The sequence below is a fragment of the Bos indicus x Bos taurus genome, chromosome 23 (genome assembly GCF_003369695.1).
Source record: "Bos indicus x Bos taurus breed Angus x Brahman F1 hybrid chromosome 23, Bos_hybrid_MaternalHap_v2.0, whole genome shotgun sequence".
NCBI lineage: Eukaryota > Metazoa > Chordata > Mammalia > Artiodactyla > Bovidae > Bos > Bos indicus x Bos taurus.
This window is the reverse complement of record NC_040098.1, coordinates 18,171,344-18,193,214: the sequence shown is the minus strand read 5'-3', so window position 1 is coordinate 18,193,214 and position 21,871 is coordinate 18,171,344. Positions and strand designations below refer to the sequence as shown.

The window sequence follows — 21,871 nt, the reverse complement described above, 5'->3', positions numbered from 1 at the left end:
TAATGCATGACCACCCCTCTCTATAACAGGTCCTGCTACAAAGAACCTACCCTAACTGGAAAGCTTATATACTAATTTTAAATAAAGACAGGGTATGAGTCTCAAACGAAGATGAGCTAGAAGTAAACTCACCATTCAGTCTGGGTTCCTGAAGTGTTACAGTTCCTGATGGTAGCAAATGCATCATGGCTCATCTTGTGAGCATCATAGTGGGTGAGGGCACAACAGCGTCGCAAGCTGCTCAGACGCCTGTCTCCTTGTATGCGCATGCTCACTACCAGCTGAGTGGCCACCCTGTCGTTCTGTGGGTGTAAGAGGATTGAAACAGAACTAAAGTTACCTTGAGCAGCTGGATTCTAATACTGAACTGTGTGAGAGAAAAGAAGCAGGGTGGCATAATGGTTTGGAAATAGGGTTTAATTTTTAAAATATTTGTGCTGTTATATATAATATATATATATATATATATATATAATGAGTATAAGTAACTGGAGAAGACATAATTTGGGTGACAGAGTATTAGAATATCTAGGATATTTGACAGAATAAATGAAAATGGTTTCTCCTAAATGTTCTTTTGTAGTATCCATGCAGGAAGATTACACAAAGGTCTATAGTACTATATTCTGTGACTGAAGGAAGAGTTCATGTAAGTCATTGAAAGGGGGTCAGGATTGAGTAGTGGATCTCTTCTTAACCCCTCTGATGCTCTCATGCTCAAGAAGAGAAGTTTCTACTATCACCTCCTTACAGCCCATCTATAGAAGATACACAGGTAGTGAGCTTGCCTCTAGAAAGCAAGATCACTGACTCACTTTTCAGTGAAATCTAAGTATATGAATCCTGTTGATGCAGAGCAAACTAAGAAAGTAAGGCCAAGAGGCAATAAGGTGACAAGTATACAGAGGGACCCCTCAAAATCAAGATTCCAGTGAGAAGAAATATACTTAAGACAAATAAACCTTTAGGTAAAAATAACATTTTGTATTTTTGTGCATTTTGTAAATACAGCTTATTCAGGTTTGTATGTATCTCGAGAGAATATAAATTCGCAACTACAAAAAAGTCCTTGTTGACTAAAACCAGTTAACTATAACTGTATCAGGCACTATCGAGAGATAAAGGAGAGAACAAAATAAAGTCCAGGCTCTGGAGGATCTTATCTTGTAGTAGGAGCTACATATAACAAACAAGTAGGCTTGTAATAGAAATGACTACAAAGTGAAGCAGAGTAAGGCAGAGAGTGATGGAGGCTGCTGATATGATAGAGGAACTGGGGAGGAAGTGAAGGTGAAATTTACTTGGTGTGTTAAATAAACAGGGAAGAGGCCAGCAGAGTGGAGGCTGTTAGTGGAGTACGTGAGGGGGAAATGACAGGACATGAGGTCAGACTATCAGAGGATAGAGAGATGAGAACGGAGCGACACCTAGTGGGCAACATCAAATAAGCCCATAGCACAACCTCTTTATGTTACCTACTGAAGAACAAAGACCAAATTGCCAACCTTTGTTAGATCACAGAAAAAGCAAGGGAATTCCAGAAAAAAACATCTACTTCTGCTTCACTGACTACGCTAAAGCTTAGACTGTGTAGATCAAAACAAACTAGAAAATTCTTCCAGAGATGGGAGTACCAGACCACCTTACCTGCCTCCCGTGAAATCTGTATGCAGGTCAAGAAACAACAGTTAAAACCAGACATGGAACAATGGACTGGTTCCAAATTGGGAAAGGAGTACATCAAGGCTGTATATTGTCACCCTTCTTCTATGCAAAGTACATCATGCGAAATGCCAGGCTGGATGAAGCACAAGCTGGAATCAAGATTGCCGGGAGAAATATCAACAACATATGCAGATGATACCACTCTAATGGCAGAAAGTGAAGAGGAACTAAAGAGCCTCTTGATGAGGGTGAAAGAAGAGAGTGCAAAAAGTTGGCTTAAAACTCAACATTCAAAAAACTAAAATCATGGCATCCGGTCCCATCACTTCATGGGAAATAGATGAGTAAAAAGTGGAAGCAGTGATAGATTTTATTTTCTTGGGCTCCAAAATCACCGCAGATGGTGACTGCTGCCATGAAATTCAAAGATGCTTGCTTCCTGGAAGGAAAGCTATGACCAACGTAGACAGCATATTAAAAAGCAGAGACATGACTTTGCTAACAAAAGATCTGTATAGTCAAGACTATGGTTTTTCCAGTAGTCATGTAGAGATGTGAGAGTTGGACCATAAAGAAGGCTAAGCAATGAAGAATTGATACTTTTGAATTGTGGTGCTGAAGAAGACTCTTGAGAGTTCCTTGGACAGCAAGAGAGATCAAACCAGTCAATCCTAAAGGAAATCAATCCTGAATATTCATTGGAAGTACTGATGCTAAAGCTGAAGCTCCAATACTTTGGCCACCTAATGCAAAGAGTTGACTCATTGGAAAAGACCCTGATGCTGGGAAAGCTTGAAGGCAAAAGCAGAGGAGGGTGGCAGAGGATGAGATGGTTAAGATAGCATCACTGACTCAATGGAGATGAATTTGAGCAAACTCGGGGAGGTAGTGGAGGACAGAGGAGCCTGGCATGCTACTGTCCATGTGTTGCAAAGTTGGACATGACTTAGTGACTAAACCAAAACAACCAAAGAACATTTACCACCAATTCCACTAAAAAGGGGCAGACAGTTAATTACAGATGATTCCTGACAGTATACAGTTGATGTTTCAACAGGAGAGGACACATCAAGCAATACCATCAGGAAAATGAAAAGAAAATCCACAGAATGGGAGAAAATATTTATATATTATATATTTGACAAGGGATTTGTATCCAGAACACACACAGAAGTTTTAAAACTCAATATAAAGAGACAGCTCATTTCAAAAATGGCAAAGGATCTCAACGGGTATTTCTCCAAATAAAATCAGAAAATAGTCAATATGCACCTGAAAACCACTTTATACCTAGCGACTAAAGAATAAAGATATAGAGAAATCACAAGCCTCTTACATTGCTGGGAGTATAAAATAGTGCAGCAACAGCCTCATGTGCTAACAGAGTTACCATGTGACTCAGTATTCTACTCCTAGGTATATATACGAGGGAAGGGAAAACATGTCTACAGAGAAATCTGTACATGAATGTTCACAGCAACATTACTTATAATAGCCAAAAAGTGGAAACAACTCAAATATCCATTCACTGATGAATTGATAAAATGTGGTATATCCATTCAGTAGAATATTATTGTCATAAAAAGGAATAAAGGACTGATAGATGCTACAATATGAATAAACCTTGGAAACATGTTAAAGATTTCAAGCCAGTCACAAACGGCCACATATAAGATTATTGCACAGATATGAAATGTCCAGAATAGTAAATCTATACAGACAGAAAGCAGACTAGAATTGCCTAGGGCTTGCAGAATAACTATTAGTATCCACTAATACAGGATTAGTACCCACTAATACAGGTACAGGATTTCTTTTGGGGTTATGGAAATGTCCTTAAATTGATTATGGAATAGTTGAACTCTGAAATATATGAAAACTGCTGAACTTTATACTGTAAATGGGTGAATTTTATGGTATATAAATATATATATGTATCAATAGTTTTTTTAAAGAGAGAAGATAAACTAATCATATGTTTAATCTTTGCCTTAAGACTCTGTCTCTAGAACTGAATACTTCTTTGTCACATGGACTGTGTTAAAGCTGAATAATTTACAGTCCAATCCCTAAATGTCCTGCTTAACAGTTCTGTACTCTGATGAAGATCCACTGTGTATTCAGAGTTGGAGTGGGATTTAGATAATATACAAAAATGTAAAAGCAAATGGTAATGAGGGAGACAGGAGTAGTCAGGTCTTCACAGATCTAGTCAGCAGTTCACAGATCGAGGTTTTTGAAAATCATATTGAGTTTTACGGCAGTTTTATGGGAAAAGATAAAAGATTTCTTAACATTTTCTAGCTGGTATCTTTTTGTATCTTCTTTCTACTCCATACTGATATTTATATCCCAAAGCTCACCAAAGCAATAAAGAAAATCTTACAGCATTTCGGTCCTTGATGAGTCTCTCCTCTAGTTCCTGGGCTAATTGCAAAAGCCACCATTGCACCTAAAAAAAGTATTGAGATTTTAAACTTTCATTTAAAGACTCTAGGTTTATTATAGAACTCTCAGGTAGCGCTAGTGGTAAAGAACCCGCCTGCCAGTGCAGGAGACCTAAGAGACATGGGTTTGATCCCTGGGTTGGGAAGATACTGGAGGCATGGCAACCCTCTCCAGTATTATTGCCTGGAGAATCCCTTGGACAAAGGAGCCTGGCCGGCTATACTCCATAGGGTCGCAAAGACTCAGACATGACTTAAGCAACTCTGCATGCAAAAATGGTCGTTTTGTTCAGTTCTCCCCAAAATGGAAGTGTGCAACAAAGTCTCCCCCATAAGGATCACCAGATGATAGAAATCTTCAGAACTCTGACCTGCCCTAATCTAAGAGTTTTCACTTTCTTTTCTTGCTGGCATGCTATCAGGTAAACTTAAGGCATGTTCCAGCTCTGAGAAAAAAGACACAAACCAGAGGCACAATATCCTGGCTTCCTAAGTTTTCATCTACCAAAAAATGAGTAATTCCATTTCAAACTTAAGTTAGTTCCATTCTAGTTCTTTTTAGATGAAGAAAGGAAGAAAGGAAAAGAAATAATAAAAATCCCAAGTGAAACTCATCAATTTTCAACACAAAACCCCTTCTGTTTCCTGCATATTTTACAGCATAAAGGTTCCATCTAAGTTTTCACAGCTACCAAAACCTACCCACCAGTTCCCTTAAAAGAGACAATGTTCTGTCAGGAATGTGTCTGCCCACCTGATCCCGAGTAGACAGAGCTGTTTTTCCTGGGAAGTTCTTGCTGCAGCCAAGGGTTTTGGTTATTGGCCTGGGTTTAACTGGATCATGTTCAATCCCCCGGCACATGGCATATAGCCAAGATCTAATAAAACCAACACAAAAGTTTAAGGTGAAAGCAAATGACTATTTTTGTTAAAACAAAATACCTATATTATACTAAACCTTTTATCCCTTTCATGAAAAAGGAAAAATCTATTCAAAATTAAGTACATCACAGAATCTTGCCCTTCCCCATGAATTCCAGTACGATAAACTACTCAGGAGAAGAATACTAACTATGCTTTCTAAGGTCAAGTCATCATTTATATTTTTGGAAAAGTACCAACCAAGCTACAGGATTTTACATCCCCAAGCTTTTTTGGTACTTACTAAGCCTAAATACAAGGATCTTAAAGGAATAACAGCATCTTTGTACACGTATGTAACCAAGCTTCAAAGTAAGACTTCCTTTCTACCAACCTAATTAGTTAGGTACATGGGGGGAAAAAAAAACTGGACTGATAGGCTATAGTGATCTAATATTTTAAAGCAAAAGGATCAGTGCAGTTACCTCAAGGAGTGAATGTTAACCTAACAGGTCTAGATTTTACCTGATGCTTTTGTCTACATTTCAATTTAACATATCCATAAAAGTTATGACCGAACAGTATCAGGAATCACTTACCCATTCCTCTCCCCAAAATGACTCTGGAGCTGGGGTTCAGAGAACTGGGTCAGCTCTCCCATGTATTCTACCCCCAGGATTTCAATGACAGAGGCCCCTAGTTTTCCTCCAAGATTACGGCTAACAACAAAAGACAATAAATTTGTAAGTAACATCATCAATATCTGGTTAGCAGTAGATATAAAATATTTTGTCTGTGTAAGCAGCTCTCCAAGATTCAGGGAAAATGATAACACACAGTGGTTCTGTAAATTGTTGATTTTCTAGAATAAGACTAGATGACTGGGAATTCAATACTCTGGGAGTTAGGGCCTAGGAATAGGAGTAACCGGAGCATAAACACAAGGGCCAATTCATTAAGTGGTTATCAAATCAACTATATAAACTTTTCAATTGTACAGGGTCTACTGTCCCATTTATGGATTCAAATTCCACCTCCCAAAACAAACCCCTTCAATACCTAAAACCTTTTGTATTTAAGAATATAGTAATTCTTCAACCTAGCCTTTGAGATGTCTAATAATCTGTCCTTAACCTATCTGTTCAGTCCTTTTTCCATTACTTATTTTCCTCAATATGGTCCTAGGTCATGTCCCGTTCACTGAAAATACCTTATACTTTCTCCTTTTTTGTGTTCAAAACATTCTCCAAATTGGTATTTCTCTTATATTCTCATCTGACTCCAAATTGTGCCAAATCTGAAAACAAAATCCCATGCCCTTTTTATAAGTCCTTCTCAGATGACTTTTATGAACTTTGGTGACTCCCTGTACAATTCATTTAGCAGTTCCATACACTCTTGATTACGGAACTTTCATTATTGCTTTGAACAGTTATATCTTGTCCCTTCAATAATATTATAAGCCCTTGGTCAAGGACACACAATTGGTATGCACAGCCTAGTTATTAATTTTATTTGGGAACAATTCAGTAGCCCTAAATGGCTTGCTACGATATTAGAAAAAAGGAAAGAATTAAAATTCCTATTTATTATTTAGTAATAGGTTTTAATAAAAAACCTAGAAGGAAGTTAAACATATGGCTAAAAATCAGTTCATTTTTTAAAATTCAGGATTAATTATTTTCCACAGATAATCTGGAATTGAAGGTTCATTAAGAAAAGAAATCTCAGTGTGTTTGCAAAATTTTCTGTTATCTCCCTCCTGTCTCCATGGTACCTGTTTTCCTTGGCTCCAATTCTTAAGGAACAGAAGAAACTACAACTAGAGAGGGCCTTCACATAGATAGAGGAGTGGAATCTGAGGTGCTCCCTGAATACTTACATTTTGCTAATAGGCACTTGGTTGAAGAGTTGTGGGACTGACCCGTGTGAGACCAGGGTCTGCCGGTTGGGCTTGTTTAATCCACAGGCCAGTTTTGCCAGAACCTGGAGCATGGGAAGCATAAAAACCTCATTACTGTCAATACCCACACACGGTGAATATTAATATACACACATACCCACATTCACACACAAGGCACAGCTTAAGGGCTGTAACTAGTGGTTTCCACATTAAAAACAAAAACAGAACCAGAAACTCAAGACATCTCCAAACCTGGGTGTCCAACAACATCCACAGTGGAAAACATGACCCACTATCATTATCCTCATTGTTCTTCCCACATCTTCCATTCTGTTTTTCTTTAGTAGTTTTTCCCACCCATCTGTTCCTTAAGGTTCTCCTACTTCAAGAGGGTAAAGAACAAAGAAGCTACAGAAGAGACTTAAGAGGCATTTCTTAGTGTGTCCATATGAAAATGCTGAAACAAACTCATTTTGCCCTACCCCACTTAGAGACAGACATTTCTTGATTAATGGTCAGTCCATTTTCAGTCCCAGTTTAATACAGATTACCATCATTTAGTATCTGTGACAAAGACTGGGCTCAAAATCATCATCCAATAGCAAACATCTCATACTAAATAAGACTTCAAAATGAAAAACACCCATGAGAAGTCTTTTCAAAGAATAAGGTACTTCAGTGGTATCATTTCACAAATTATAATTGGTAGGAAAAAATATAAAATCACTTCACATTCATGGGAGAAATTCTCTGAAACTTCTACTAGGTCATATTTAGTTTAAATTACTACATTGAGATTTTTGTTTCCTCTCCCTCCACCTCCCAAAACTCTACTGGGTAATTTGGCAACTTTCCTCTCCTTGGAAATTCCCTGGTGGTCCAGTGGTTAAGACTCAGTGCTTTCACTGCTGAGGGCCTGGGTTCAATTCCTGGTCAGGGAACTAAGATCCTGCAAGCTGCACAGTGCTGAACTTTCCACTTCTTGAGGAAGGGAGAGAAGGTAGTAACCAGGGAAAATCAGCTACCATCCTATGACTAAACCTAGATCAAAGATGATGAAGATCCCAAGGCCAAACTGTACTTTAATTAGAAAGAATAGAAAAAAGCAGAGAATACCTAGGTCACACCACAGAAGAAGTGAGATAATACTAGAATATTCAGCAAGTGAAAAGATAAGGAATAAGTTCATATATAAAATAAAAAGACTAGTCTCTTTTTTTGGCTACACTGCCTGGCTTGTAGGATCTTAGTTCCCCCAACCAGGGATTGAACCCAGGCCCTGGGCAGTGAAAGTTCCCCAGCTGAGTTCTAACCACTGGATCACCAAGGAATTCCCGCTTCCTCCTTTCTTTGGATAGTTCAATCATTAAGGAAATATTGTGGCTACAACTATGTAAATAACCATTTCCAGCAAAATTTTCAGCCTGTTTCTTAGGAAAGTACATGTGCAATGTCAATTCTCACGTTGAAGAATTACTTAGGTTTTTGTCTTCAATGTGAAGTTTAAAGAGGAACCCATTTCAAAGATGTGTAATGGTTTAAATGCCCCATGCAGGGACTTCCTTCCCTTAGAGGTCCAGTGGTTAAGACTTCTTCCAACACAGGGAATGTGGGTTTGATCCCTGGTCAGGGAGTTAAGATCCTACATACCTCAAAGTCAAAAAGAGAAAAACATAAAACAGAAACACTATTAAGACTATTAAATAGTCCACATAAAAAAAATCTTAAATGCCCCACTCATATCTATCCCGTCTATGTTTTATTGTTGTTGTTTTTTTAAGTTTGTGTTTGTTTCTATCCCTGTGTTTAACTGCAGATATATCTATGTTTCTCTTTGAAATCTACTATTAGCCTTCACCTTATTGTGTGAAATCCCAGCAGAACACTGAAAACCGGTCTGCCTCTCGATGGCTGCTCGCATTTCTTCCACAATCACTGCTCCCATAGTGAGCTGTAGGTCTGGAGAGCTGGTGCTTTCAGTCTGAAGAGAATCAAGCCATTGCAATAAGCCTTGTTTTCGCCTTTCCTCTGAAAAAGTTGAGAGGTCACAGGTAGACATTTTTTTAAAATCAGGGTTTTATTTGTGTTATCTAATGCAGAAATGCTTAGATTTCAGGTACTTTAGATATGTTTTTAGAAGACTACTCAGTATCACAACAGAGATCAATTTCTCATACCAAGTCCAGCAGCCTTAATTTCCAGCCTAGGCTGAACCTTATAAGCTCCAATAACCAACAAATATTTTGTATTATCTTTTATGAGCAATGATTTAAAAGTACTTCTGTTTTCTCTCTCCAGTTTTGAACTTTCTTCCTCCAACTTCCCTTGCATGCCACCAAGAATTCTATTAAGTTACTCAATTAGAAATTATTCAGAATTATCTCACGCTTCAGTATAAACTTAAGTTAGCACTTCTGTATTTTTAGAGGCTGGTTCCAGTTGAATAGCTTAAATCTAATCAGCACCACTAGATTTATTCTCTTGACAAAGTATTTAAATTAGATGTAGCTTTGTACTTACGGCCTTGAAAATATCTTATTATCCAATTTAGGACTAGTCGGTTTTGGAAAAGCATTTTAAAAGCATTATGTAACAAGAAAGTTAAGAAATATACACGCTGGTTTAAAGAGGCTGAAGTGAGGGCTTCCCTGATGGCTCAATGTTAAAGAATCTGCCTGCAGTGCAGGAGACACAGGTGATGTGGGAAATATGGGTTTGGTCCCTGAGTTAGAAAGATCCTCTGGAGCAGAAAATGGCAACTCACTCCAATATTCTTGCCTGAAAAATCCCATGGACAGAGAAGCCTGGCAGGCTGCAGTCCAAAGGGTTGCAAAGAGTCGGACACGACTGAGCACACACACACAAATGAGCTATGAACAAGGCAAGAAAATACAGAGTGTCTCGAAGAGGTAGAATAAAGGCTCATATATATGAGGAGGAGGAAGAGGAGCACATAGAAGGATTTTCCAACTGCTGTTTCTCTGCTTTGCTAACCCGTCTTCCTCCTCTAACGCCCTAACTGTGGATACTGAGCAACATTCTTCTCCGTAGATACCTTTTCTCTTGGTGAACTGGTACTGGCTTACGTTTCAATTTGCTTATGCTGAGTACACGCAAATCTTAAGCTCCTTCCCCAAATTCTTAAACTTTAATCCCTTATTTCTACCTCCCTACAGAAAATTTTTCATTAAATTTTTGAATTTTTCATTAAAGTATCAAACAAAATGCTACTAAAGTCAATCTTTATATCTTCCTCCTCAAAGGTTCTCTTTCCCAAACAACTTCCTGTTTCTCTTAAAGGTTTAAAATCTAATATTGACTTCTTTTCTTTTACTCCCCTTTATTGTAGTTATCTATGGAGAAGGAAATGCCAACCCACTCCAGTATTCTTGCCTGGAGAATCCCATGAACAGAGGAGCCTGGTGGACTGCAGTCCACAGGGTCGCAAAGACTCGGACAAGACTGAGCAACTAACACAATTGCAGTTATCTAGTTACCAAGGCCACTTCACCATATTCTGCATATCCACTGCAACTCACTCTATTTTATTCGTATTTCTTCCATTCTTGCCTGTGCCACCTTAACTTTTGTTTTGTTTTTGGCCATACCAGGGATCAAACCCGTATCCCCTGCTGTGGAAGCACAAAGTCTTAACCACTGGATCACTAGGAAGTACCCATAAATTTAGAGTTAGCTCTTAAAATCAGGTAGTGTTAAGTTTTACAAATTAGTTTTTTCTAAAATTGAGTATTCCTCATCCTTTGTGTTTCCATATAAATTTTGGAATCAATTTGTCAATTTCTATAAAATCCTGCTGGGATTTTGGTGAAAATGCAATGAATCTGTAGATCAGCTTGGGGCTTGACCTGCATCTATCTTGAACTGTTTTTTCCACATATATTGTTAGATGTATTTCTAATAATTTCATGGTTTTAATGCTATTGCAAAAATGCCATTGCTTTTTAAATTTCAACTTCCCATTTTAATATATAGAAGTATTACAAATTCTTGCACATTGACTTTGTCCCCTGCAACCCTACTAAACTCAATTATTCTAGGTTCTTTTAGTGGGAGTGGGGGGAGGGTAGATTCCTTAGGATTTTCTATAAACATGGCCATGTCTCCTATTTCACTCTTCTTTCACAGCTTTTATTTCTTTTCCTGTACTGACTGCATCATCTTGAACCTCTAATACAATGGTGACTAGAACTGTCATAAGAGTGAGCACTGGTAATTTGTGCCAAAACTTCAGGATTAAACTGATAAACTCTAGCTATGGTCCACAACTCTAGGATCCATAACTATTAATACAAAAGAGAAGTCCTTATACTAATAACTGGTGTACCTTCTTCTGTGCCATGAGCTTAGTACCTTCCAAGCTCTGGTGGCTAAGATGGTATAGAATCTGCCTGCAATGCAGGAGACCAGTTTGATCCCTGGGTCGGAAAGATGTCCTGGAGAAGGGAATGGCTACTTATTCTGGCCTGGAGAATTCCATGGACAGAGGAGCCTGGAGGGCTACAGTTCATGGAGTCGCAAAGAGTTGGACGCGACTGAGCAACTAATACTTTAACTTTCAAGCTCCCTCTGGTTGTTCACAGAATTTATCATCTTGTGGCTGTAGGACTGAGGTCCTCCTTTCTTGCTTGCTGTCAGCAGAGGGTAGCTCTCAAAGCACAGACATGGGGGCTTCTCCAAAGGCCCTCTTGCAATATGGCAGCTTCCTTCTTCAAAGCCTGCAAGGAGTCTATCCCAACTCCTATAGCTCTCAACTTTGGCAGCTGATTTTTTTTTTTAATTTTTAAATATTAATTTATTTTTATCTTCTTTTTGTTTCTTTTTGGCTGAGCTGGGCAGCACATGGGCCAGGGGATAGAACCCATAGCCCCTGCAATGTAAGCATGGAGTCTTAACCACGGACTGCCAGGGAAGTCCCTGACAGTTGATTTATAATTTTTTTATATTAATACAGCTACACAACTGTTTCTTGTTATACACATTCACATGTTCAGTATTTGCTTAGAAAGAAATGAATTAAGAGGAAGCAAAGGAGAAAACAAAGGAGTTCTTTAGCTAACACAAACCAGTTACAAAGAGGCCCCAAAGGGAAAGTTTTCACTCTGGGAATTTCTGAGTATTATTTTTAAGTAATCATACTACTTAAACTTCACACACACACAACTATTTCAGAAACAGAAAACCCAAAGTTGCAAATGGGTAAATAGGACCCATTAAGAGGCAGGATGGTAAAGCTGAATGGGAACTTTAGTACCAAAACATCAGACACCTGGATTCTTTTCCTAGCTTTGAAATATATGTCATATTCATGAAAAATAATTTCTGGGAGATTATATACACTTAGATCAGCTAATTTCTGTTATCAGATTTTTTCTGGCTACACACATCATGTGAAGACTCAGGAGTATGATATGAAATATCGCCGTAAATCATTTCCTAGACATTGCATTATTCTGAACACTCTAAATAATAAGATGTTATCACTGCATCTGGAAGCTTAAAATTTAAACTGGACACAATAAAGCAACTTGTTCCTTCATAATACAAATACCTTTTATTTCCTCATACAGAAGTAAGACTTCTTTAAAACACCGGCATTTTATAGAAAAACGTAGTAAAGATAGGTATAGAACAACCATTTGAGTTGAAGTAACATTTGACCACCAACAAAGGTATGCACCATCATCTTCACCAGAGAGCTCTTCAACAATGAGTTGCCTCCCACAAAACCAATGTAATATGTAATAAATAGTTCTTATTCTGAACTATGTAGGTTTTGAGAGGGTCTGCAAATCTCCTGAAAACTGCATGCAAAATTGTCTTATATGTAGGTATCTATTTTTCTGAGACAAGGGTCCATAGCTTTCAACAGGTCTAAAAGGGCATACAGTCTTAAAAAAAACTTAAACAACAAATTATTTTAAGTATTATAAAAACAAAACACAACCATACAAAATCTGAGATACAGCAAAAGGAGTCTCAAGAAGGAAGTTCATAGCAATACAGGCCTTCCTCAAAAAAAGAAGAAGTCTTGAGACTTCCCTGGCAGTCCAGTGGTTAAGGTTCTGGACTTTCACTACAGGGGGCACAGATTCAATCCCTGGGCAGGTAACTAAGATCCTGCATGTCACTTGGCATGGCCAAAAAATTTTTAAAAAGAGAAAAGCCACAAACCATAAGATGCTGCAGTATATATATTTGATAATGATTCATATCCAGAATACATAAAGAAGTCCTATAGATGAATGAGATAAGACAACCAAGAAAAATGGGCAAGTATTTAAACCGACACTTCATGAAAGAATGGTCATCACTTACAAAAAGGTGCTCAATTTCATTAACATCAGGAACATGCAAACTAAAACCATAATATGACATCACCATATACAATATCACGATTATCAAAATGGTTAAAACACAAAAGAGAAAAAAGCAAAGGTTAACAAAGATGTGGCACAACTAGAACTCTCATATACTGCTAGTAGAATTATAAATCAGTACAACCATTCTGGAAAACTTTTGGGGGTATCTACTAACACTGAGTACAGACAAACTAAAGGTGAATACAGGCAAACCCCACAACTGAGCACGTCAGTCACATGCTCAACAGAATGTATACATTTGTTCACCAAAAGATATTTACAAAAATATTCATAGCAACTCTGTTATTAGTGGTCCAAAACTGGAAAAAAAAACCCACAAAATATCCATGGGTAAATTGTGGTATATTCATACAATGTAATACTACACAAACCCAACTATATACAACAGAATGGATGACTCTCACAAAGACAATATTGAATGAATGAAGCCAGACTCAAGTATGTACTGCATAATTTCAATTTTAGAAACTTCAAAAATAAGTTAAATAGAAATCAGGACAGTTGTTATATAGGAGAGAGGGGAGAGGGACAGAGAATGACTGGGAGCGCAAGCAAATGCGGCTTCTAGAGTTCTGATGTTTTTTGATCTGGGTTCTGTTTATACAAGTGGGTTTACTTTGTGAAAATCAGTCAAGTATACACTTAATTTACACACTTTATGTATATCAAGGTTTAGATGAGAAAGAAAAAGGGAAACCTACTGGATTCCAGATTTCAGAAGAAGCAGAAATAATCATAATTATATGATAAAAATCGTAATTTAAAAATTACTAAAAGGTATGTGGAGTCTAAAGTAGGACACAAATGAACTGTCTATAAAACAGAAACAGACTTACAAAACAGAGAACAGACCTGTGGTTGCCAAGGGCGGCAGGGAGGGATGCACTGGGAGTTTGCAATTAGCAGATACAAACTATTACAATACATAGAATGGATAAACAACACAGTCCTTTTGTAAAGCACAGAGAACTATATCAATATCCTGTGATAAACTATGATGGAAAAAATATGAAAAAGAATTATATATATATGTGTGTGTGTGTGTGTGTGTGTGTGTGTGTGTCTTAAAGAATCACTTTGCTGTATGGCAGAAATTAACACACTGTAAATCAACTATACTTCAACAGGGCTTCCCTGGTAGCTTAGTGAACAATCCGCCTGGCAATGTGGGAGACACAAGTTCAATCCCTGGTTGGTCAGAAGCAGCTAGGACCATGTGCCACAACTACTGAGCCTGTGCTCTAGAGTCTAGGAACCACAACTACCTGTTGTGCTCTGTAACAAGAGAAGCTACCACAAGAAGAAGCCTGTGTTCCGCAACTGTAGAGTAGCCCCAACTGGCCACAACTAAAGAGCCCACACAGTAACAAACCCAGCCCAGTCAAAAATTTTAAAAAACTACATTTCAACAAAATGCATTTTAAAAAATAAATAAAAATCACTAAAAGGTACATAAGTGAAGACCTAAAAAAATGGTGAAATGTTTATAGATGGGATAATTTAACATTAAGATACTATCCTTTCTAAAAATGTGAATTCAGGGGCTTCCCAGGTAGTCCAGTGGCTAAGACTCTGAGCTCCCAATTCAGGGGACCCAGGTTTGATCCCTGGTCAGGGAACTAGATCCTACATGTTGCAACTAAGACCCAGTGCACCTAACTAAATAAATATGTTTAAAAAATAAATAAAAATGTGAATTCAATGTAACTTCCAGAATTTCTTGAGGAATTCAACTAATGCATTCTAAAACATATACCAAACAATAAAAGTCCATAAATAGCCAAGACAATTTTGAAAAACAAAAGTAGAGGGGAGTCCTTATCAAATATTATAACATACCACAAACTAATAAAAACAATGTGTTTCTGAAGCAAAAGGAGACCCTAATGGGCTATTCTACAAACAACTGATATATGAGAAGTTGAGAAAAATGGATTATTAATAAATAACTGTTGGGAAAACTGACTCACTAAAAGATTAATAATTAAGGTGGCTTCCTACTTTAAATCAAATAAAATGGTAAACCCCATATAGTTGAAATACCTAAAAATAAGCTATAAGGCAAATTGAAGAAAATGTAGAAAAATGTCTTCAGGAACATCTGGGAGAAATGAATGTCTAAAATGAGATTTAAAATGCACAAACCATAAGGTGAAAAATGGAAGGACTAAAAGAATTTGTTAAACAAAGTACAGTATAAATAAAGTTAATGGATGACAGACCTGGGAAAAGATGTTTGAAGTGTCAAAAACAGACAAGGAACCAACAATTAGGATACAGAAGGAGACTTCTCCCCTGACAAAAAGGGCAGGAAATCCAATGGAAAATTGGGTGATTATAAATAAGCAAACTCATAAAAGTAGAAACTCAACTGGCTAACAAGTATATGAAAAAAAGCTCAACTTCAATTAGTAAATTGAGAAATATAAGTTAAAACAAGCCCCAATATAAAGTACACTTTTGTAGCCATTACATTTTAAAATATCAGGTAATACCAATTTCTGGTGAGGATAGGGAGGAAATGGGAACTCTTATGTACTGTCAGGGGTCAGGCAAATTGTTACAGCAATTCTGGAAACCAATTTGGCAATATTTAGTGAAACTAAGTATATGTGTATACCCTATGATCTAGCAGTCCACTCCTGAAAATACTCAAGAGAAACCCTTGCATAGGTCCAAAAGAGGACTAATAAGGACATTCATCATATAAACAGAAGGGTCTGTAAACACAGTAGATCCATACCATACATTGTGCTGCAATTAAAAGCAATCAACTGGGCTTCCCTGGTGGCTCAGTGGTAAAGAATCTGCCTGCCAATGCAGGGGACATGGGTTTGATCCCTGGCCCAGGAAGATCCCACATGCTGCAGAGCAACTAAGCCCATGCACCACAACTACTGAGCCTGTGGTCTAGAGCCAGGAAGCCGCAACCACTGAGCCCACATGCCCCAACTACTGAGGCCTGTGCACCCTAGAGCCCACTCTCCACAACAGAAGCCTCTTCACTGAGAAGCTCATGCACCACAACTAGAGAGCAGCCCCTACCCGCTGCAACTAGAGAAAAGCCCGCACAGCAATGAAGACCCAGCGCCCCCCCAAAAATAAATGATTTTTTAAAAAGCAATCAATTACAGATAAATACAGCTACATGGATAGATCTGTAAAACCACCAATGAAAGAAAATTAAAAAGAATGAGATCTATAGTACCATAACATGATCTTGTAATTAAGAAGCACAAGTTTTTCTTTTAACATTGTTTCATGGCAAATTAATGCAGTTTATACTCAACTGCATCTTTTTAAAAAAATTTATTGGAGTATAGGTGATGTACAAAGTTATATTAGTTTCAGGTATACAGCAAAGTGAATCAGTTACACATGTATCAATGCCTATATCCACTCTCTTTTTTTGATTTTTCTTCCATATAGGCCATAACAGAGTACTAAGTAGAGTTCCCTGTGCTACACAGCACATTCTTGTCATCTATTTTATATATGCTAATGCTAAGTCACTTCAGTCGTGTCCGACTCTGTGTGACCCCATAGACGGCAGCCCACTAGGCTCCTCTGTCCCTGGATTCTCCAGGCAAGAATACTGGGGTGGGTTGCCATTTCCTTCTCCAATGCATGAAAGTGAAAAGTGAAAGGGAAGTCGCTCAGTTGTGCCTGACTCTTAGCGACCCCATGGACTGCAGCCCACCAGGCCCCTCCATCCATGGGATTTTCCAGGCAAGAGTACTGGAGTGGGGTGCCACTGCCTTCTCCAATTTTATATATAGTAGTGTATATATGTCAGTTACAATCTCCCAACTTATTCCTCCCTTCCTTATCCCCTGGTAACCACAAGTTTGTTTTCTACATCGACTCTACTTCTGTTTTGTAGATAAGTTCATTTGTACCTCTTTTTTTTTTTATTTCACACACAAAAAAATCAATTTTTAAAAAATTTCACATATCATGTATTTGTCTGTCTTACTTCACTCAGTATGACAATCTCTAGGTCCATCCATGCTGCTACAAATGGCATTATTTTCTTCTTTTTTATGGCTGAGTAATACTCCATTGCATATATGTACCACATCTTCTCTATCCATTCCTTTACTGATGGGCATTTAAGTTGCTTCCATGTCCTGGCTATTGTAAATAGTGCTGCAATGAACACTAGGGTGCATGTATCTTTTTGAATTATGGTTTTCTCTGGGTATATACTCCAGAAGTGGGATTGATGGGTTATATGGTAGTTCTATTTCTGGTTTTTTAAGGAACCTCCAAAACTGTTTTCCATAGTGGCTGTACCAATTTACATTCCCACCAACAGTGTACAAGGATTCCCTTTTCTCCACATCCTCTCCAGCATTTTTATTTGGAGATTGTTTGGATGATGGCCCTTCTGACTGGTATGAGGGATACCTCATTGTATTTCTGATTTGCATTTCTCTACTAATTATTGATGTTGAACATCTTTTCACTTATATAATGTGTGCTTTTAAAACTCTAGCACAAGTTTTAAAAGGACACATTATATAAAAGCACAAGTTTTAATAGCACACATTGAGTCAAAGAAAGACAAATACTGTATGTTATCACTTATATGTGGAATCTAAAATATAAACAAATGAATACAACAAAACTGTAACAGACTCAGATATAGAGAACAAACTAGTTGTTACCGTGAGGAAAGGGAAGGAGAAGGGGCAAGTTAGAGGCAGGGGTTTCAGAGTTACGAACTATTGTGTATAAAATAAATGGATACAGCACAGGGAAATATAGTCATTATTTTATAATAACTTTAAATGGAATATAATCTATAAAAATATTGAATCACTATGTTGTACACCTGAAACTAATAGTAAATTGACTACACTTCAAAAAAATAAATGAAAAAATGATAATTATCAAATAAAATAACTAAATAAACAATTAAAACAAAGCAACACTACTGTACAATTTGTAAAGACATATACATGTTTAAGAAGATCTATGTAAGTGAATGCCAGAGGGTTTGTGGGGTAGGAAGGGAGTGAGGGGAATCACTATGAAGGGAAAAGGAGTAAAATAAGTCAAATAAAATGAGAGGCCTTGAGCAGCTCACTGATGACATCATCCTGTGAGTAGCTCAACTCCGTTTTTGAGGTCCCCTTTAAAAAGCTCACCCTTCTTATGAACCAAGTTATACATTAACCTACAAATAATGGAAGTGCTCAGTCACCCTTCTACTGATAACTTTAACCTGCCCTAGTTATGCTTAAGGAGAAACTTGATTTTACAGATTTCACAGCTTCTCAATATCCATATACCTGGAAAGATAAGAGAATTTGTATATCCTTCCATGTGAGTCCTTGAGATTCATTCCCGTTGTAGGTTAAGTTTCCTTTCATTGAATCCAAGGAGGAGCAGTGTGACCAAGCAAAGCAGGTTCCAAAGGCAGGAAGCAGAAGCAATACTGATGCTATGGAAGTACCTTTCTCAACAGTCCCTTCTGTTGTTGTAGGCCCTTGGGGAAACCCTTCAATGCAGGTGGTTGGCAACAAGTCTGCTGAGATAGGCTGATTTTGGAGCTTTTGTAGTCTCTCTTGCACAGCACTGGTCAGGTCTAGATAAGCCTCATCAATGCTGCCACGTTCCATTACAGCAAAACGAGACATTACCTCCATCACTTCCATACTGGCATCCCGGTACCTAAGAGCATGACAGCATAATATACTCACATACATACAGACCAAGGAAAGGATGCTCTTTTGCAGTAGCTGGTGTTCCTTCACAGACTTGAATAAATTACTCCAAGGTATTTTTACAAATACTTGAAAAACTTAGTGTGTATATATACATATATATATGTTTCTGCAAATCATATTTTTATTTTTATAATGTGGCATCTCAAGTTAACTATTAAAATAATTTTAAATTATCCAGGTCTTAATAACTTTCTGGTCTATAAACATATTCTTAAATTTTTTAAAACTGCCTTTGTTCGTTACTTGATGAAGATTTTAAGGGTAAAATAAATGATCCAGTATAAAGTTGGTGGCATGTGGCTTTTCAAAATCACACTGTGAAGTCAACTATATTTCTGGGACATGACACTGTCTTTCCCAGCCAGCATAAAATTCTATTCAATGCAATGTAACATATGTCCATTAGCTAAATTAATTCTACTTTAGAGTAATAGTATTAATCTTCAGTTAAATCTGTCTTCTTTTCTGGCAGTAATTCCAATGCGAGGTTGGCTATGACACTCACTTTTAGACTTCTGATAGGTGAATTCAGGAATATCTCAAGTCCCAAGTCAAAGCATGATCCCTACACACACCACCACACACAGTATAGTGTACTGTGAGAACGTCGGGATCTGAAAAAAAGTTGAATCCTGTCTTCTACTTCTTAGCTGTGTGAAATTAAATTATTTAACCTCTCTAAACTTGCCCCTCATCTGTGTGTGTGTGTAGGAATGAGTGGGGAGGGGTGGGGTGGATAATACTAGAATTTACTTTATAACGATGTGAAATTTAAGAGACACTGCCAATGAAAAATTTCACAGTTTTGGCCTGAGAACATGGGAACTGGTATTAAGTTTTAATTACAATAACCAATTTTTAAACATTTAAGGAACTGAAAAGGTATTAAGGGTAGATATCATTATAGGTAATAATGATTCTCAACTGTCCTAAAATATAATATTAAAATCTGTTTTCATTTCACACTGAAAAGTTGGCTGACTGAAGGGAACCTTTTCAGATGTGATTTACACAAAACAAATTAGAAAACATCAGTTCCTAGCCTCATGAAATGATTCCAACTCCTCCACTCCCCTTAAACCATCTTCTCTTCTTACTTGGTGAGGTTAGCTTTTCCATGGAGCTCACGAATTTGTGCCAGTAGAAGATCTGGACATAACTTCTTAGCATCATCTGCCCACATGTTTCTAGTGACCCCAAATGCACGAGCTTCATAACTTACTGCAACTATTCTAAGGTTAGGAAAAAAGGGGGAGCAAAAACATGACATGATCATAAGCAAAAGTAATTAAAATTCAGCATGATGAATAGGTTAAAACATAATAGAAACTTTTTGATCACAGATGCTACTATTTTTTGGCCATGGAGCAAAAATATTACATGATCATAACAATTTCACATGATCATAAAATTTCATGACAACTAGGTTATAAACATAATGGTAGAAACTTTTTGGCCACTGATGCTACTATTATTTTTTTTAAACTTTTTGGCCACACAACAGCATATGGGATCTTAGTTCCCTGACCAGGGATGGAACCCATACCCTCTGGAGTGCAGTCTTAACCTCTGGACTGCCAGGGAAGTCCCACTGATACTACTATTCATTCTCAAACACAGCAGTTCAGAACTCTCAAAAACAGGACCTAGCATAGTGCCATGTATTCTCAGAAATTAAAACCGTAGTTTAGAGTTATAAGAATAACTATGATACATACCCACCACCCTTCCATGATGTGTACTGTACAACTGCACAAGGTTTATTCCTCAAATGAGGATTTTGCCGCTGTTCCACTTGAACGAAAAAACAGTCCATGTCCACTAGAGCAACTACCCGGTCTCTTCCATCAGTCATTTTCCTGTAAGACAATATATTATGAACAGTTAGAAAGGATATTGAATCTAAATCACCAAAGAAAGCTGTATTTCCATTCTTTCATTGTCGAATTACCATAAGCATGGGAGCATGGAAACTAACAAGAATGAAACAGGCATTTTCATATACTGCTGGCAGGAGAATAACAAATTGATACAAGTTTAGAAGGATAATAACATTAAAAGCTTTAAAAAATACCCATTTCCCCCCCCAAAGAACTGAACACTTTACAGAAGATATTCAGATAGTCAACAGGCACATGAAAATGGGCTCAATGTCATTCAGATCAGTCGCTCAGTCGTGTCCGACTCTTTGCAACCCCACGAATTGCAGCACGCCAGGCCTCCCTGTCCATCACCAACTCCCAGAGTTCACTCAGACTCAGTCCATCGAGTCAGTGTATCACTGTGTATCCAGCCATCTCATCCTCTGTCGTCCCCTTCTCCTCTTGCCCCCAATCCCTCCCAGCATCAGAGTCTTTTCCAATGAGTCAACCCTTCGCATGAGGTGGCCAAAGTACGGGAGTTTCAGCTTTAGCATCAGTCCTTCCAAAGAAATCCCAGGGCTGATCTCCTTCAGAATGGACTGGTTGGATCTCCTTGCAGTCCAAGGGACTCTCAAGAGTCTTCTCCAACACCACAGTTCAAAAGCATCAATTCTTTGGCGCTCAGCCTTCTTCACAGTCCAACTCTCACATCCATACATGACCACAGGAAAAACCATAGCCTTGACTAGACGAACCTTTGTTGGCAAAGTAATGTCTCTGCTTTTGAATATGCCATCTAGGTTGGTCATAACCTTCCCTCCAAGGAGTAAGCGTCTTTTAATTTCATGGCTGCAGTCACCATCTGCAGTGATTTTGGAGCCCAAAAAATAAAGTCTGACACTGTTTCCACTGTCCCCATCTATTTCCCATCAAGTGATGGGACAGGATGCCATGATCTTTGTTTTCTCAATGTTGAGCTTTAAGCCAACTTTTTCAC

At 37.8% G+C, this 21,871-nt stretch overlaps 1 protein-coding gene across 2 annotated transcripts in view; it reads right to left on the bottom strand.

The window, feature by feature from the left end:
- The window catches only part of POLH (DNA polymerase eta), a 29,206-nt gene that overhangs the window by 3,575 nt on the left and 3,760 nt on the right, over positions 1-21,871 (bottom strand). The window contains exons 2-10 of one of the 2 annotated variants that reach the window (XM_027525325.1): positions 20,731-20,871; positions 20,110-20,244; positions 18,739-18,956; positions 8,735-8,904; positions 6,856-6,959; positions 5,573-5,692; positions 4,867-4,990; positions 4,052-4,117; positions 133-302 (exon numbers count right to left, since the gene is read on the bottom strand). In XM_027525325.1, coding sequence (XP_027381126.1) covers positions 133-302; positions 4,052-4,117; positions 4,867-4,990; positions 5,573-5,692; positions 6,856-6,959; positions 8,735-8,904; positions 18,739-18,956; positions 20,110-20,244; positions 20,731-20,867 — 1,244 coding nt within the window. In that variant the 5' untranslated portion in view covers positions 20,868-20,871. Of the gene's footprint in view, positions 1-132; positions 303-4,051; positions 4,118-4,866; positions 4,991-5,572; positions 5,693-6,855; positions 6,960-8,734; positions 8,905-18,738; positions 18,957-20,109; positions 20,245-20,730; positions 20,872-21,871 lie in introns of those variants that run through there. The other variant, XM_027525326.1, reaches the window with a different exon arrangement.